This window comes from Mytilus galloprovincialis, chromosome 4, assembly GCF_965363235.1.
Source record: "Mytilus galloprovincialis chromosome 4, xbMytGall1.hap1.1, whole genome shotgun sequence".
In the NCBI taxonomy this organism is placed as follows: domain Eukaryota; kingdom Metazoa; phylum Mollusca; class Bivalvia; order Mytilida; family Mytilidae; genus Mytilus; species Mytilus galloprovincialis.
Genome location: NC_134841.1, coordinates 65904179 through 65923172, shown reverse-complemented (window position 1 = coordinate 65923172; position 18994 = coordinate 65904179). Strand labels below are relative to the sequence as shown.

At 33.3% G+C, this 18994-nt stretch overlaps 2 protein-coding genes across 2 annotated transcripts; both read left to right on the top strand.

Annotated features, from left to right (window-relative positions):
• Positions 1-1299: 1299 nt before the first annotated feature.
• LOC143072719 (multiple inositol polyphosphate phosphatase 1-like) lies at positions 1300-5205 on the top strand. The gene is made up of 4 exons (XM_076247813.1): positions 1300-2077; positions 2472-2593; positions 3393-3511; positions 4699-5205. Exons 1-4 carry the CDS (start codon positions 1366-1368, stop codon positions 5060-5062), a joined length of 1317 nt encoding a protein of 438 aa, XP_076103928.1. The 5' UTR covers positions 1300-1365; the 3' UTR covers positions 5063-5205.
• Positions 5206-9603: 4398 nt separating this feature from the next.
• On the top strand, positions 9604-15428 carry LOC143072718 (multiple inositol polyphosphate phosphatase 1-like). The gene is made up of 4 exons (XM_076247811.1): positions 9604-10471; positions 11109-11230; positions 13272-13387; positions 14873-15428. Exons 1-4 carry the CDS (start codon positions 9736-9738, stop codon positions 15279-15281), a joined length of 1383 nt encoding a protein of 460 aa, XP_076103926.1. The 5' UTR covers positions 9604-9735; the 3' UTR covers positions 15282-15428.
• Positions 15429-18994: the final 3566 nt, after the last annotated feature.

Here is an 18994-nt window from a genome sequence, read left to right as displayed (position 1 = left end):
CATAATAAGCTATAAAAGACAAATGTGATACACAGTAACAAACGACAACCAATGACTAACCGGCTCCTGACTTTGGACAGGCACATACATACTGTGGCGAGTTTAACATGTTTGCTGGCACCTAACCCTCCCCTAATCTAGGGCAGTGGTGTAACAACAAAACATATGAGCAAACTATAAATATCAGTTGAAAATAAAAAATATACCTTCTATAAAATTCCTACGATTCTCTAATAGACCGATTCAGAAATTGTGTTGCATTAAATATGTTAGCTGCTGTAAGACATTATAAGGACTTGCACCTGATTTAGAACTCGTATGGCGGATACAGAAAATTAAAGATGTGGATCTTACCAAGGGACACTAAAATTCATAAGTGGAAGTGAAACCTAAAACACTATGGGATAGTCGGCGAAAGGCCACAAATAAGTCCACAAAATACTACTTAGAAAACTAAATACGGAACAGCACGAAACGGATCAACTGTACATGCATGGGGGTGATCTCGTGTACTCAAAATGTGAAAGCAGACCTACTCCAATGGACACCCATCGTGTTGTTCATGGCAAGTACAATTCGGTGATTCACAATCGAAAAAGGTCGGAACTGTGGTAACTCATATTTATTCTCCAAAGCAAATCAGATAAGTTTCTTTTAAGCTTGAGAACGTGAAGTCAATTGAAAAATCAAACAAAAGGTAAAACCAAAACAAAATAAAATTGAGAAATGAAATGGGGAATGTATCAAGGCGACAACAACCCGACCATAGAGCAGACAACAACCAAAGGCCACCAATGGGTCTTCAATGTAGCGAGAAACTCCCGCACCGGAGGCGGAATACTTGTTAGAAACGATCTTTTGAAATAAGTACTAAATCTTGTCAGGATAAAAAACTTATGGTGCGTTACATATCATTCAAAAATAATCAAAGGTGTTAGAAATACGTGTGAACTAGACTGAATGCTATATTAAGCATTCACAGTATTCTAATCTATTATTTCAAATAGCCACTATTTTGTAAAAAAGCCACCAAACATTTAAATAATTTTAGGTTTCCGAGGTATGATGTTTTAAAATTTCAATAAAATGATAGTCGTGATAAATATGAATCGCTATTGACCTTGAAAAATCAAGATCGACTAAACGGTATGTTTGGTTAGAGATATGGTCCATAGATACAAGTATATTGACTGAATCACAAGTGAACCCATATTGCTTATTATCCTAAATTGTAGTTAAAACTATAGTGAAGATAATATTTAACCTAGGACTACTAATATTATACTAGACAGTATAATAGTCCCAGATTGAACCCATTTTGCACAGTCGTTGCCATTTATATCCTTACAAAGATCTCCTTTCAATATGAAGCTGTGTACTTATTTTGCTTATTTATTTTGTACAACTGTGCTTGGAAATGAATCATTCATGAAACCGTTGTTTAATACAAAAACTCTATATTTCTGGTTGAAGGATCCAGCTGAAAGTATACCAGACAATCAACATAATACGTTAAACCATAACGGCCAGACTTGCCAACTAGAAGGACTGAATGTTTTATTCAGACACGGCGCCAGATACCCTACAATAAAATGGATTAAGTGGATGACAGCATTGCAAATAAAATTAGCAAGCGACTCGAAAGTGATTTCCCGGTATCCATTTATTAAGCAGTGGTCCAATCCGTTCCCGGAAACTAAAGAAGGGACCCTTAGTCGTGTCGGTGAATACGAAATGTTAAGACTTGCTAATCGATTTGCAAGACGATTTAAATCTTCCTTACAAGGAAACTTGAATCATATCAACTTTTCATATACTCACAAAAACCGAACACAGAACAGTTACAAATATTTCTATGAAGGTCTTAACGAAACTTTACAAACTAACACACAGGAACCAAACGCTAAAGTGGACGACGAACAACTTCGATTCTACGACAACTGTCACAAATACAATGTAGAGGTGGAAGGCAACCGTAACACTACCACAGAGTATGAAGCCTTTCTTCGTGGCAAGAAGATGACAAACGTGATTAGAAAAGTTGAGACTAAGCTAGGATTTTACAACTTGTCTGCAGGTAAAAAATTGTTAATTTAGTCATTAGGTTTGAGTATAAAATGCTTAAAAAACCCAAAACACTGAACTTTTTTTGAAAATTCAAAAGGAAAGACCTTAATCAAAATCGCAAACTCAAAAGCCCAAACACATCAACGAATGGATAACAACTGTCATATTAATGACTTTGTTTATGCATTTTCTTATGTAGAAAATGGTGGATTAAACCTGGTTTTAAAGTAGCTAAACCTATTACTTGTATGCCAGTCGCATCAAATTCCATTATATTGACAAAGATGTGTGAACAAAATATATATTATATATCTATAATGTGTACATCCCTTTGTCATTATACCGCGTGTTTCTGTAGATAATATATAATAAGGTTATAGATTTTGCCTTTCCTACATTTTTAGTTGAAGTGGTTGTTATTAACCAAATTTGTGCGTTAGAGTTAGGGATGTTCAACAATTCCGATTGGTGTAAACTGTTTGACGTAGATGACCTCATCGTCATTGACTACCTGCAAAATATAGAGGTAAGTACTTATAATATTATTCCACTGCATGTTGATTTTGATGGTGAAATCAATATTTTGATTGGTTGAAACTATCACACGTGACGTCGAACAAAACAACATATTCCCCTCTGAGTATCATATTCTCCTCTGAACATCATATTCCCCTCTGTAGATCGGGACCTCGTAGTATGACGTTACGCGCGGTTAATGTGTATACCGTTTTGAAATTCGTTTAATTAAAATAGCGTTAGATAAGTCATTACTGTAATTTATTCAAGCGTTAAAATAAAAAGACTATTAATTTACTTTTGATCCGTACTGTTTATGCCGTGTTTAGCTATTTAAACAAGCAGATAAGAAAACTAACGTATACAAATTAATATAGTATATCCAGTGAGTATACGAAGCATAGGCAGTGGAATAAAACATTCATTTCCCTTAGCTTCGAGAAATATGAAGATTTGTTCACCCTAGAAAAATCACATTTCCCTCGGGCAAAGCCCTCGTGAAATATGAATATTCTTGGGTGAACAAATCTTCATATCTCCCTCAGGAACGGGAAATACATGTATAATATTTTATCTTTCTTGAGTCGGAAATTTGAATACTCTTGTTATCCCCTCGCCTCAAGGGCATTTAGTGTTACACTTTATCATCCGTCGTTCCGTCCGTCCCATTTTCGTTCGAAAGGCAAGCTTGGTTGGGGACATTCATGTCCTCAGTATGAATAACTTCTTTTCAATCAATAAGATACTTGTTTTGAAATATTATTAATTTCACGAAAATATATGATTTCAAACAATGTTGATTATTGTAGGATTATTATGAGAAAGGATATGCTTACCCTATCAACTGGAAACAAAGTTGTCCATTTACTTCGTACATGTTTAAAAGGTACGACCATACCGTCTCAACTGCCAGTCTGCAACATAATAAGTAAGTAATAAATAGTCTATTATTGTATAACTGTTTTAAAATATATGTCTGCGTTATATATTATAATAAAACTTCGACGAACGCACATTTTGATTTCACATAAATTAGAAATTCACGTTTATTTCACGTAAAAAATTCTAATGAATTTTATCGGAATCAAGATTGAAAGTGAAATATTTATGTTTTATTAGAATTGGAGGAACACACTATTCTTCAGGTAAATTTATTTTAAGGAAGTCTTTTATAAAAGACATTTGTGTATGGTTCTATTTGAAATTGACAACTTTATAGAAGAATTATTTTAAATAAGTCTTTTATAAAAGACATTTTGTCTATAGTTCTATTTGAAATTGACAATTTCATACTTCTTTATTGAAGGTCCTTTAATAGCCATTCAAAAATTCAGAAACCACATTATAGATTGTATGCGTCCGAGGCACTTTTTTGTATTTATCTTCACCAGGAAAAAATACGTATTTATGTTTTGTAATTATAAAACAGGTCGAAGTTAGAGATTCTTGTCAAGTTATTTCTTTTAGCTCATCTGGTTACTGTCTAGGCTACGTGAGCTATAGTCATCACTTGGTGTCCGTCGTCATCTTAAACTTTAAAAAAATCCTTTTCTTTGAAACTCGTGAAACTATTTCAACCAGATTTGGGGGATTCATGTTTATGGTATCTAGTATAAAGTTTGTGATTTCCAAGAGAGAAAAAGGGCAGCCATTGCTTCAAATAGAACACAGAATTTAAGTGCATAACTTAAATTGTCTTACATCTTGCAATCTGACAAGAATCAAAATGCTCAAAATATTATGATATAACTTGATTCATCACATATTTACCAAGTAATATTGTTGCATTTAAATTGTATATATTTAATTTTGACAAAACATGTCTTGTAAATAAACTCATCATAAATACCAGGACTAAATTTAGTAAATACACCAGACGCGCGTTTCGTCTACAAAAGACTCATTAGTGACGCTCGAATCAAAAAAAGTTAAAAAGGCCAAATAAAGTACGAAGTTGAAGAGCATTGAGAACCAAAATTCCTAAAAGTTTTGCCAAATACAGCTCATGTGATCTATGCCTGAGGTAGAAAAGCCTTTAAGCGATACAAGCTCCTGGGAGCCTCTTGTTAATTTCTACGCAACTTTCTTATTATGACTTTATATTGTTAATTCTAGAGTTCCACAGTTAGATATCTCATTTGGTCACAGCGAGACAATAGTTCCAGTTTATACCGCATTTGGTTTATTTCACGATGCTGAACCGCTTAGAGCAGACAACTTCGATGTTAATAAAAACCGAACATTTCACGGTGCTGTCATTGGTCCATTTTCGGCGAATTTAGCAGTCGCTTTGTACAAATGTGACGCAAACAGTGACCACGTGATTAAAATGTTCGTCAACGAAGATCCAGTAATTATACCAGCTTGTGGGAAGACAGTTTGCAGTTACGGTGATTTCAAGAATTACTACAGTAAACTGGCAGACTGTAATTTTGCTCAGATATGTCAAAATGATCCCAACAAACCAGCGTTTGGATAGGAAAGAACACAGCATAGGTTTAAATTCATTACAGCTTGGATATGAGTACTCAGTAGTTATTAGTATTGCCAAACAATTAACATTCATCGTCTTTTTCAAGGACCATCGATCATTCGTCTCAACTCGGCCGAATCCGTACCCTTATCTAACCGATAGTAGCGGATTTTACCGAGGATTGCTGAATGGACCATCGATAGCAATGGTTTAGACAATTACAGTCTGCCAGGGACTTTCAGGTTTAATGAACATGATAACTGTAAACACGTTTCTATTGAATACAACGAAAGTTCTTAATAGAATGAAATTCAAAACAAGTGTGGCTGTGGCCATTGATTGACACATTAAATTCATCCATTGACTGGGACAATTTAGGTGAACGTTTGTATGTAACGACCACTGCTCACTATGTACTTTTTAAAGACACTTAAACTATGGGGTCACCAAAGGTTCTCAACACCTTGTTAAAGTAATTCGAAAAATTAATCAGAAATAACACGATGTTTTGATTTATATCAATTATATAAATCAAAACATAAAGGTTATTCCTGATTAATTTTTAACCGGATTTTTGTGACAAAAATGTCGGTTATTGATTTGGGGATGTACGGCGGGCGGCCGGGCGGCCGGGCGGGCGGCAATCAAATGTTGTCCGTGCATTAACTCATGAACCGTTCAACCAAAGCTTTTAAAATTTTAATATGTTATTACTGACAACTATACGAAGGTCAAGTTCAATAATGGCGATTTTGACTTTTACCGTTCAGGAGTTATGGTTCTTGAAAGATTGAAAAATGGAGTTTCCAGTCGTGTCCGTGCATTTACGCATGAACTGTTCTACTAAAGCTTCCAAAATTTTAACTTGTTGTTACTGATTACAAAATGGAGGTCAAGTTCAATAATGACGATTTTGACTTTTACCGTTCAGGAGTTATGGTTCTTGAAAGATTGAAAAATGGAGTTTCCAGTCGTGTCCGTGCATTTATGCATGAACTGTTCTACCAAAGCTTCTGAAATTTTAATATGCTGTTACTGATGACAAAATGGTGGTCAAGTTCAATAATGACGATTTTGCCTTTTACCGTTCAGGAGTTATGGTTCTTGAAAGATTGAAAAATGGTGTTTCCCGTCGTGTCCGTGCATTTTCTCATGAACCATTCAACCAAAGCTTTTGAAATTTTAATATGTTGTTACTGATGACAAAATAGAGGTCAAGTTCAATAATGACGATTTTGACTTTCGCCATTCATCAGTAATGGTTCTTGTGATATTGCCAGGACACAAATAAATGTTAATAAATCCGGTTTGCTGTCGTTGTGACAGCCTCTTGTTCGAATTATTTTATAATTAAAGGCGTTAAGAAACCTTTGGTGACCCCACAGTTTAAATGTCTATCGTAGGTACGTCGTGAACAGTGGTCGTTACAGACAAACGTTCACGTAAATTGTCCCAGTCAATGGATGAATTTAATGTGTCAATAAATGGCCACAGCCACACTGTTTTGAATTTCATTCTATCTTAAAATAATCGACAGAAAACATACATTTACATCTTCTACCTACTTTTTTATTTTCTGGCTGATTGAAAAAAAAACATCCTTACGAGAAAATATTTGATATTGTTTGAACTTTTAAGAATTACCTGTGATCATTTAACCCCCAATGCAGTTGCTCTTTTAAAGTCCTATTTATCAAATCGTAAACAGCAAATTAAAGTCAACAATGTTCTGAGTGGTTGGGCTGACATCCATAAAGGCGTACCACAGGGTTCGATACTAGGGCCATTGTTGTTTAACATATTTATAAATGATATTTTTCATTTTGTTAAAAATTGTAGTTTATATAACTATGCAGATGACAATACTTTGTCTTTTTGTACTCCAGATTTCGATTTATTAATTTCAACCCTGGAATCGGATTCAAAAATACTTATTGAGTGGTTCAGGGTGAATAAAATGCAAGCAAATCCTGACAAATTTCAAGTTTTGGCTGTTGGCAAAAAGACCTTTGAAAAGAACCCATCTATACATATTCAAAATTCGAACCTCACTTGTGAAAAAACAGTAAAATTATTAGGCATTGAAATAGACTACCAGCTAAATTTTGATGTTCATATCAGCTCAATCTGTAGGAAGGCATCACAGCAATTAAATGTTTTAAAACGTTTAGGCTCAGTTTTAGATAGACTTAGTAAACTTACTATATTTCATACTTTTATTCTTAGTAATTTTAATTTTTGCCCTTTGGCATGGCATTTTTGCACTGAGAAAAATTCAAAAAAACTAGAAAAGGTGCAGGAAAGAGCACTCCGTTTTGTGTATGAGGATTTTACCAGCTCCTACGAGGACCTCTTACTTAAAGCTAAGGTGCCCTCCTTGCAGATCAGACGGATAAGAACAATGGCTCTAGAAACTTTTAAAATTATAAACAACATAGCTCCTGTGTGCTTACACAATTTGGTGAATGTAAAAAAATCTAAATATTCTTTCAGGTATGTAAATATTTTTGAAATTCCACAGGTAAAGTCAACCCGTTACGGTAAAAAATCGTTCAAATTTGCTGCTGCTACTTTATGGAACAGCCTTCCAAACCATTTCAGGACTGAAAACAGTTTTTCACATTTTAAAAGTCTTGTTCAGTCCTGGAACGGTTTGGAATGTCGCTGTTCTGCTTGCAGATAATTCTTGAGCTGTTTATTATGTTTGTGCTTTAGGTTGCTCTGGTCAAGCATGTTTTTACTTCATTCGAATTTTTTGCATATTTTTATTGCATGCTATGTATGTGAGATTACATCTTCATATTACAGGTTGTTTTTATATGTCAAAATGCACTGTTTTTATATTATTTATATGTTTTTATATTCGGTCAAAAGCTCCTTAGAGCTTGTGTTGCTTATTTGTACCTATGCCAAATCAAAATAAAGTTTTCTTATCTTATCTTATCAATTTCTGTCTTGGAATTTGTTCATGTACATAAAATCATTTCTTTGGGCTCTCGATCTGGACCGTCTGGAATATAGATATCTATTTGTAGGGAACTTTAAAGTCTGGTAGAAGAGTGTAAAATAAAAAATATCGTATAACTACTAAACACAAATAAACAATAATTAAGCAATCCAAATATGTACAATTTCCCCAAAAAAGAAAAAAAATAGCTAGAGTTATTTTTTCTCTTCTTAATTTAATGTAACACAACAGCGCTGCATATGCTTGATAAATATTGTATTTTCACGAAATCACATGCTACAGTTAAGGTTGCTAAGAAAATTCTCATTTTTGTGAAAGTTTGGATCAAAATTATAATTAATGGAAATTGAAACAGTTAGCAGTCACATATCATTGAAGGAAATCTCTTTATTGAGAATACATGTATGCTGGCATTTTTCTAAATATGGCAATTGACTAGAGAATATGTTGGCATTTTTCTAGATAAGGCAATTGACTAGAGAATGTGTTGGGATTTTCTAAATATGGCAATTGACTAGAGAATATGTTGGCATTTTTCTAAATAGGGCAATTGACTAGAGAATGTGTCGACATTCTCTTAAATATGGCAATTGACTAGAGAATATTTTGACATTCTCTTAAATATGCAACTGACTAGAGAATATGTCGGCATTCTCTTAAATATGGCAATTGACTAGACTGTGAATTTTCCATGTTGCGAATAGGGAAGATAGATGCGGGCGTCTAAAATATTCAGACATCTACGTCAGAGCACATAATTCTAACGAACATCGATAAAATAAGAACCTTGCAGGTATATTAATTAGTTATTGTTCACACGTTGTTAATGGCTTTGAACAAGTTTACAGTAACTGTGAGTAATCTCGATACAATCTCAAACTCTGTGCATGTGTCTTTTGTGTTTTGTTTTTTTTGGTGTTAAATGCATCGATCTGATGAGTTTATTCCTTTTGAACTGAATATAATAGTTTACTTTCTTATGTTGTAGTGTAACACCACTGTCCCAGGCTAGGGGCGGGTTTGGTGCCAGCCAACATGTTTAAATCCGCCAAATTCTACATTATCCTGTTATTGAGTGGTTGTCGTTTATTTCTGTATATTTTTATTTTCTTTTTTGTTTTTGTACATAAATCAAGCCATTGGTTTTCTCGTTTGAATTGATATACTTTTGTCATTTCGGAGCATTTTGCAGCTTATCATTCGGTATGGTTTTGTTTTGTTCATTGTTAAAGACCGTACAGTGACCCATGGTTGTTAATCGGTTCCTCTGTCATTTGCGGAGAGTTGTCTATTTGGCAATCATATAACATCTTATTTCTGTATGTTAGTAGTTAGTAAGACCAGTATTGGACGATAGAGAACGGAAAAGGTGTGCAATTTGATTGTATTCGAGCATATGCTAGTTTTCAAATCATGACATTAACCCAGATGTACGTAATAGAATATTTCTATTACAACTGGCCTGTGCTGATGTCATAAAAATGAAAGAGACATTGCAAACCATAAGTAGCCTAACCATCACCATGTCAAAATAATATATGAGGGTCAAGGTAATTTTTACAACTTCTTGTACAATGCTCGAGGCAAGATGTATGGTGACACATTACATTGTAAAGTCTCAATAACATACAGTAAAGAAAATTAAATTGAGATATGTCAAATGTTAAATAATTATATTATGCGTCAGTGAAGTGCCTTTGTTTACTGAAGGATGGCTTGTTTGTTGCAAATTATTATTTCAACATTCATTTTTAGCTTTCTTTTTGCAATTGTGCTTAGTGATAATCTGTTTAAGAAACCATTATTCAACACCAAAACTCCTTATTTTTGGGTAAGGAATATATCGGACGTTATTCAAGAAAACGAATTCAGTACAGCAATTCTCAATGGGGAAACTTGTCAACTGGAAGGCCTGAATATATTACTTAGGCATGGTTCTCGATTTCCTACCTTGAAATGGATCAAACGAATGACAGCTTTGCATTCTAAGCTTACAGCTAACGCAGCTATTCTCTCGAAATACCCGTTTATGAATAAGTGGACTAATCCATTCCCTGAGAACCAACAGGGCCTTCTCAGTACCCTTGGAGTTGAAGAAATGAAGATATTAGGTAAACGATTCGGAACCAGGTTTAAAGTATTATTGGACGGAAAACTTAATCAAGTGAAATTCGCAACATCTTTCAGAGATCGAACGAAATCAAGTTTTAAAAACTTTTACAACGGATTAAATGAAGCATCTCCAAGCAGTGGACCCACACCTGAGGCAAAAGTAGATAATACGAAAACCAGATTTTATGAAAGATGTTCAAAATACATGAAAGAAGTTGATGATAACGACGAGATATTGAAAGAAGCTAATTTATTTGAAGCTGGTTCGAAGATAAGTAATATTGTCCAGAAAGTACAGACAAAACTTGGAACCTCGAATATATCGATAGATTTTGGTAAGTAAAGACCATCTAAGGTGAACGAATAGACCATGATTTATAATTGTTACTGATAATTTCCTTGTTTATGTATTATTTTAACGTTCATATATCAATGACATATACATGTAATTGTAATGTTTGACAACTTATCAAACTACACTACACGAGGAAACACATAATTGATTTTGTTTCCATCATACATAAAAAATGAGACATTAGGTCGAAAAAAAGGGTCTTTTAATAGAAAAGAATACGAGGACTGGCACTTTGATATTGGTTGGTTATTGTTAGCTTTAGTTCTAGCGGCACGTGTTTAATTTAGAAAGAGCAACTCTAAGACAAGTTGTTTCCATTGAATCAATTGTTCTCTTGTAACTTAAAGTATGATGAAATTCTTGTCATTTCAGACTCATATTTTCAGGTTGTCTTGGTAACTATTCGACTTTGTTTGTGATGCTCGCGTGTAACTTTCTTTTACATAATTACCAATTGTTTATATCGACGGGTATCATATCCAATTAAACTGACCGCCTTAAAAATTAATATACTAGTATATATAATAAGGACACTCCAGCAAACAAACAGAATCTAATATCAGATTTATCATAAAATTTGTATTATAAATTCTTCAATTTGAATTGTATTTCTTCAGATGACATATTTGTGATTCACCAAATATGTGCCTTTGAGCTTGGTCTGAATGGACAGTCTGATTGGTGCCAATTTTTTAATATTGATGATTTGCGAGTAATATCTTATTGGGACGACTTAGAGGTAATACATGTATAATATGCATTTAATTATTTAGTCGACAATGTTTGCAATCTCATATTTAATAATTACCGAATTGAAGATTAGCATCGATTTAGCTCTATTTAAAATAAATGCCATAAAAAACGCCAATTGATTTTATGAAAAAGGCGTATACACTCCCTGCATATACTAGCCCCAAATATCGTAAATACCAGTTGTATTAAAAGACTTAACAAGAGGCTGTCACAACGACAGCAAACCGGATTTATTAATATTTATTTGTGTCCTGGCAATATCACAAGAACCATTACCGATGAATGGTGAAAGTGAAAATCGTCAATATCAAATTTGACCTCCATTTTGTCATCAGTATCAACATCTTAAAATTTGAAAAGCTTAGATTGAATGGTTCATGAGTAAATGCAACAACGTGAATGGAAACGCCATTTCACAATCTTTCAGGAACCATAACTCCTGAACGGTAAAAGTCAAAATCGTCATTATTGAACTTGACCTCTAATTTGCCATCAGTAACAACATATAAAAATTTCAAAAGCTTTGGTTGAATGGTTCATGAGAAAATGCACGGACACGACTGGAAACACCATTTTTCAATCATTCAAGAACCATAACTCCTGAATGGTAAAAGTCAAAATCGTCATTATTTAACTTGACCTCTATTTTGTCATCAGTAACAACATATTAAAATTTGGGAAGCTTTGGTAAAACAGTTCATGCGTAAATGCACGGACACGACTGGAAACACCATTTTTCAATCTTTCAAGAACCATAACTCCTGAACGGTAAAAGTCAAAATCGTCATTATTGAACTTGACCTCCATTTTGTCATCAGTAACAACATATTAAAATTTGGGAAGCTTAGGTAGAACAGTTCATGCGTAACTGCACGGACACGACTGGAAACTCCATTTTTCAATCTTTCAAGAACCATAACTCCTGAACGGTAAAAGTCAAAATCGCCATTATTGAACTTGACCTCCATTTTGTCATCAGTAACAACATATTAAAATTTGGGAAGCTTAGGTAGAACAGTTCATGGGTAAATGCACGCACACGACTGGAAACTCCATTTTTCAATCTTTCAAGAACCATAACTCCTGAACGGTAAAAGTCAAAATCGCCATTATTGAACTTGACCTTCATTTAGTTGTCAGTAACAACATATTAAAATTTTAAAAGCTTTGGTTGAACGGTTCATGAGTTAATGCACGGACAACATTTGATTCCCGCCCGCCCGCCCGACCGACCGCCCGCCCGCCCGCCCGACCGCCCGCCCGCCGTACATCCCCAAATCAATAACCGACATTTTTGTCACAAAAATCCGGTTAAAAATGAAAGAATGCACTAAACACATTTAATCAATTGCATAGAATTTGTACATAAAGCGCGTAAAGTTATTTATACATTCACATATTTGGATATGAGCGTTCCAGATGATTATAAATCTAGAAAATCATTTCGGTCGCAAAAAATATATAGAGAATAAGTTTCATTTATCATTTGACCAAAGCCAAAAGATCATGTGTGTAAAGCCTTTTGCTGTCTAGAAAAGCAAATATTAGACAACAATACTATTTTGGTATCCCAGATCAAGGTCTCTTCTAAACATTTGAAGGTCCCTAGCTCCTATCGTAATTTATCTTTTAAAACAAAAAAGTAATGGCTTTCTTTCGAAAGGGAAAATACGGTCACAAATCCGAATTTTGAGCAAATATACAAAATTTCGACCTCATTTAACTCAACTGAAAAGTAGCACATGAAGGTATATTTTTTATTACATATTTGATTTAATCAGGCAAAAAATAGCCTATATGGATATTTTCATCAAACTGTAAATACGGGATACAACTGTATCGTATGCCCTTAAACGTTTCGAATGCGAATTAAACTAATTCGAATTTATAGCACGAATGCGAATCGAATTCGAATTACGTGTGAACTCAGCATAAACTTATTTGGAAAATATTCAACCAAAATTAAGTTTCAGTTTAGAAGCACACTTCTCACACAAATAACACTTTTATTTATCTCAATTTTCCAGGAATACTATAAAACGGGATATGGCTACCCCATCAACTGGCAGCAGACATGCCCTTATACGTCTTATGTTTTTGAACGATTCGAAGACGCTGTAACGAACTCTGAAAAACCAAACAGGCAAGTACTGTACATTAAACGCACTTAGAAACAACCAACAGAAACAAAAACTACGTTTATCATATGATAGCTTATGTGTATATGTGTCATATCATGGTATGTCACATCCGGTTGTACACAAAAATAGGTCGAAAAAAATATTCCCTTGAATTTGACAGTTGAATGTAGGTAATTACATTTTATTGTAGTAAAAGATTTCTGTGTCATAAACATATGTCTTGGGTATTCTAAAGCACCATTATTTTTTTATTTGGGATTAATTTCTATAGAATATTTTGTAATCTTGAGGTTACATAGTGACTAAACCTTACACACAGATAGAATAAGGGGAGACATTTGATTGGTTAACTTCCAGTGATGGTTATTTTCTTATAATGTTAATATGTTAATTTTTCCATTGTGTATATTGTATTGTATTGTTTGTATATGCCTTCAACCCCCCAGGGGTAAATATGTGCATTTCATGAATAAATATAATATGCAATGAAATGTTATGTGAATTTTTTTCTATAGTACTGGACAGGATAAAACTTTACTCATGCCAAGTATTTCTTTATTTGAAACAAAGATTAACTCTACACATTTTTTTGAAAAGTGCAAAAAGAGGGACGAAAGATACCAAAGGGACAGTCAAACTCATAAATCTAAAACAAACTGACAACACCATGGCTAAAAACGAAAAAGACAAACAGAAAAACAATAGTACACATGACACAACATAGAAAACTAAAGAATAAACAACACGAACCCCAACAAATTTAGCAAAGACTATATAATAGGGGAAAATCAATGTATTACACCTTATAGGGTAAGGATGTCATTAACGCATTCAGTTGAACGTAGAGTCATGAACGCATTGAATATGTTCGATGGCCTGAAATCGTTTGAAGACTATAGTCAATTGAAAACAAATCGGCAGGCAAGTAGATAATCTAGTACTTGAAAAAGAGACGACCACGTTGGCACTTCTTCATAAAACTCCAAAAGACGTCAATAATATAGCTAATATAAAAAAGAAGTTGTGGTATGATTGCCAATGAGACAACTATCCACAAAAGACCAAAATGACACAGACATTTAAAACAACTATAGGTCACCGTACGGCCTTCAACAATGAGCAAAGCCCATGCCGCATAGTCAGCTATAAAAGGCCCCGATAAGACAATGTAAAAACTAGATTATGAGAATTTACGACACTGCTGTTACGAGCTTCATAATTTCACTTTTCATGCTCTGATAGTTGTTATGGTGTAACAAGCGACAGCGCCATTTTTTATTTATTAAACTTCACTTTAAAATGCCATATTTTGATTAGCTAATACGAGGCACGGTGTTAATTTACTATGTCACATGATAATCTTTCAGTGTTCAAGTTTTTAAAATTGTCTATTCTTTTACGTATGAAAATATAAATTTGTTTATTAAACTTTAATGTTAGTATTTGACTTTATGATATTTTTTAATATTTTATCTTTTAAATTTCAGCATCCCACCAATAGATATTTTCTTTGGGCATCAAGATACGATTTTACCTATCTTCACTGCATTTGGATTGTTCAAGGATTCTGGATCATTCACAGCAACAAACTATGATGCTAATATCAATCGAAAATTCAGTTCCAGTGAAATAACGCCGTTTTCTGCAAATATTGCATTTAGTTTATACAGATGTGGAGCAAATCAAAAACATGCATTTAAAATATTTGTTAATGAAGATCCAGTAAATATACCAGCTTGCGGTGGAACGGTATGTGCATACTCCGACGTGAAGTCTTACTATAAAGAGCTAGCACAATGTGACTTTGATAAGATTTGTGATACCAGTTCTGCTGTGCGATTCAGAGGGTATACTATTTTGTCAATTGTCTTAGTTCTGATAACAGTGATGATTTAATCTGCACAATGTCACACATTTACAGCAATAGTATATTTTGTACAATGTCTCTGATTACCGCAATAGTATAACTTGTATAATGTCTCAAATCATAAGTATGTAATGTGATACATATGACACACATGTATTATATTAAATAAGGTTATTATAATCATGGCTAATCACGTAAGCCTTAAATCAGTATACCATATACTTGTAAAAGCCGCTATTACTGCTGTATATTTATAGCAATAATTTATATTTATAGCAATAATTTGTCCATGAACAATTAAAATTTGATTAAACATATTTTTCTTCATTTTTTTAATATGAAAATAACTCTCGAGTTTAATAAATACAACTGAAATATGTAACGAAGCCTCAAGTACAAAACCGAGCAAACATACAATAGCAAAGAACGTATCAAAACGATTAATACTAAAACTTTGTTTAATGAATAGAGTGGGATGCTCATTTTCGCCGGGGACACAATTTCGCCGTTTAAGGATTTTGAGGTGTAAAAACTTCAAAGGATGGCTGAAATGGAAGAAATGTACCCGTAAATTGTATTTTTATAACAAATATAATATTTTTTTAAACTGAGACAAAATTGCGGCTCCTACCGAAAATGACCGAAAAAAGGACAACGATTTTCGGACAATTTCTTGAATATAAACACGATTTCAAAGAAGTATTTCTAAGTAAATAATTGACTGAATGCCCTAATTTTGAATTCTTTATACCTTTGAAATGTCTACTTTTCATCTATAATGCAATTGATTTGATAAAAAATGTTAAAAGCTGCGGTTATTTGGTTTTAAATAGATGTAAAAAAACGGCGAATATGTGTCCCCCATTGACAAAACATCCGGAAATTTCAAACACCCTTTAATCTAACTTTTCAGATGATTTTCTTAAAACAAACCGGTTTTCAAGCTTATGTATATTTTGCATTTGAAGTTATCTTCATATAGAAATATCAGTATACCTCAAAAACATTTAGACCTGAACATAAACTGTAGAAAACATGGAAAGATGTGGCGAAAATGAGCACCCCACTCTAGTAAGCAATACTGATGAGTTAAGTCCAGGAGTCCTCAAAAGTCATGCGGTCCGAGGCAAAGACAATTACACTTTTACAGGCAATACATATGGACATTATTTTTATTTTAGATGTACGCAGGAACGGGATATAATACACTTTAGATCAAATTGCACCACCAATTACAATGTATTATACGTCTGATAATACTTACGCCTAAAAGAAAAGAAAAAATCAAGAGGACATTAAAAATTCGTACGTCCAGGAGAAAGTGACAACCGACAAGGCAAAAAAAACAACTATGAAAGACTAACAATTCCACAAAACACTGAATGAACAGTTAATCGCTTTCAAGCTTTTCTCTAATGGTTGTAAATGATAAGAGTTGAGTCTGGAGCTAATTGCAATGATTCAATATATGATAATTTCTTTCTAACACAAACGATGCGCGCGCGCACATGTTTTGATCATTTGTTTCTGACATGTGTGTGCAAAGTTTACATAAACTTTGACAAACTATGCACTCGCTAAAATAGTTTGTCGTTCATCGTTTGTTAGAACAAACGCTACATTTGTTTCTAACTTCACCCTGATTAAACAATGTATTTGTTTTTACGTTTGTAAAAAGTCTGTTTACCAACAACATGTACATGCATTATTGTAAGAAATACGTAGGCTTTTCTACCTCAGGCAAAGATTACCTTAGCTGTATTTGGCAAAACTTTAAGGAATTTTGGTCCTCAATGCTCTTCAACTTCGTACTTTATTTGGCCTTTTTAACTTTTTTGGATTCAAGCGTCACTGATGAGTCTTTTGTAGACGAAACGAGCGTCTGGCGTGTATACTAAATTTAGTCCTGGTATCTATGATGAGTTTATTTATATTCAAACAGGGTCAGTACACACTAATAAAACGATGTATTTGTTTCTACTTTTGTAGCGTTTATAAATCTACAACAAACGCCACAAAACGTTTACAAAATATTGGTTAGAAAGAAATGCACTCTTTGTTGTCATATACACATAATTAATTTGTGACACAAATCAAAAACAAAAACAAACGGAGATAGAAATAACAATCATATTTAAAAAAACATAAAACTTCTGTCCAAAGTTCTAATGACTGTTTTATAAACGGGACCCAATATTTTTAACATTTCCCATAATACAGGGCTTCAACTTTTGTTTTACTTTTTGTTTTTGGTTAAGGGAAATGAAATGATGAGATGGTAAACAATTTCAAATGGAATCAGAGATCTTTATTTTAATTAGATTGCGACCCTTTGCTTTTTCTTAATTATGGTCTGTCCGTCCAACAAAAAATCTTGTCATACTTTTTTTTTATCAGGAAGGAACGAACGAACGAACAAGTGATTACGTTTAGTAAATGTGTTAGATTTTTGTTTGCCCTCACCCCTCAATAATAAAAAAGATAGAACTTATACACGTTAAGAGTTATTTGTACAGATTTTATTTTGATATCAAGACAAAATAAACTGCATGAACTTCATATTTTGGCAGCAGTCTGACAGCGACGAATGATAATCTGGCAAACACTTAGTGAGTTTGACTTTTTTTCGTCGTGCATTTCTCGAGTATTTTTGAAAAAAATTACTCCAGAAAAAAACAGTTTGACGACGACTTGTACCGTGTGAGCACTGTTAGTACTGTGAGACACCTACTTCATGTGTACCGATACAATAATTTTCAATGATATGAAATATTGAAATGATTGATGTGTATACATATATATGAGTTATTCACAAATATCAGGATGACATAAGATAACATACATGTATGTATACATTTACAGCTGATTTCAATGAGTATATAGCTAAAGATAATATCCTTGGTTAGCTTATTATGACCTCCTTTAACTTCGGAGTAGACAAATCCGACAGATAACCAATCTATCTGTCTGTAGGACTAGGCTATTCGAAAGAAGGATAGTACCTAACAATGACTTCACGGTTCAGCTATCAAGCAAGATAATCATGCAAAGATATTAGCTACATACTCATTGAAATCAGCTGTAAGAAAAAAATATTTTAAATTCTCAATAAATCCAACAAGGATCAACATTTATTCCCGAACCATGTACTTCGAAATAATTTTACATAAGAATGATGTAGTTCCATGTTAAGTCATAAATAAACACGAACTATAAAACCAGCAATTTTATTAATGACTTGTATGTACATTGCAATATACTGAGATTTGTAACACAGAAATAAGTCGTTCCGCGCTAATCTATACATTTGTTAAGTAAATTGATCGGTTAAACATGTTTATCGTCAATTTTACTGATTTTTTTGTGGGAAAAAAAAGGTTGTGTGTGTTGCAGTAATCAAAAATGAATTTGGGACAAATGACATTAAGTTCTATTCAAATAATAACACTGTATTTGTAGACTAATGGCAAAACAGCAATAAAAATGAAAATGAAAGGTTTACTATCGTGTAGGGTAAAAAAACTATAATATGTGTATAAAATCTAAACTAAATACTTCTTCTACAGATATTAATCACTTTACTTTATACAAAAAAATAACACTTTGCATAACGCTATAGGTGTTGACTATTTTTCTTTATACGTCATTGGTTTCTTAAGTTTTTCATAAAAAAAACCCTTAAAGTTCATGTTAAAAATCATCAGTTTTAAAATAGTAAATAAACACAAACTATAAAAACAGC

Coding starts and splice junctions, on each gene's coding strand:
- LOC143072719 (XM_076247813.1), top strand. CDS start 1,366: ATGAAGCTGTGTACTTATTTTGCTTATTTATTTTGTACAACTGTGCTT. Junction 2,078..2,471: donor ATTTTACAACTTGTCTGCAG/GTAAAAAATTGT, acceptor CTACATTTTTAG/TTGAAGTGGTTGTTATTAAC. Junction 3,512..4,698: donor GCCAGTCTGCAACATAATAA/GTAAGTAATAAA, acceptor TGTTAATTCTAG/AGTTCCACAGTTAGATATCT.
- LOC143072718 (XM_076247811.1), top strand. CDS start 9,736: ATGGCTTGTTTGTTGCAAATTATTATTTCAACATTCATTTTTAGCTTT. Junction 10,472..11,108: donor GAATATATCGATAGATTTTG/GTAAGTAAAGAC, acceptor GTATTTCTTCAG/ATGACATATTTGTGATTCAC. Junction 11,231..13,271: donor CTTATTGGGACGACTTAGAG/GTAATACATGTA, acceptor TCAATTTTCCAG/GAATACTATAAAACGGGATA.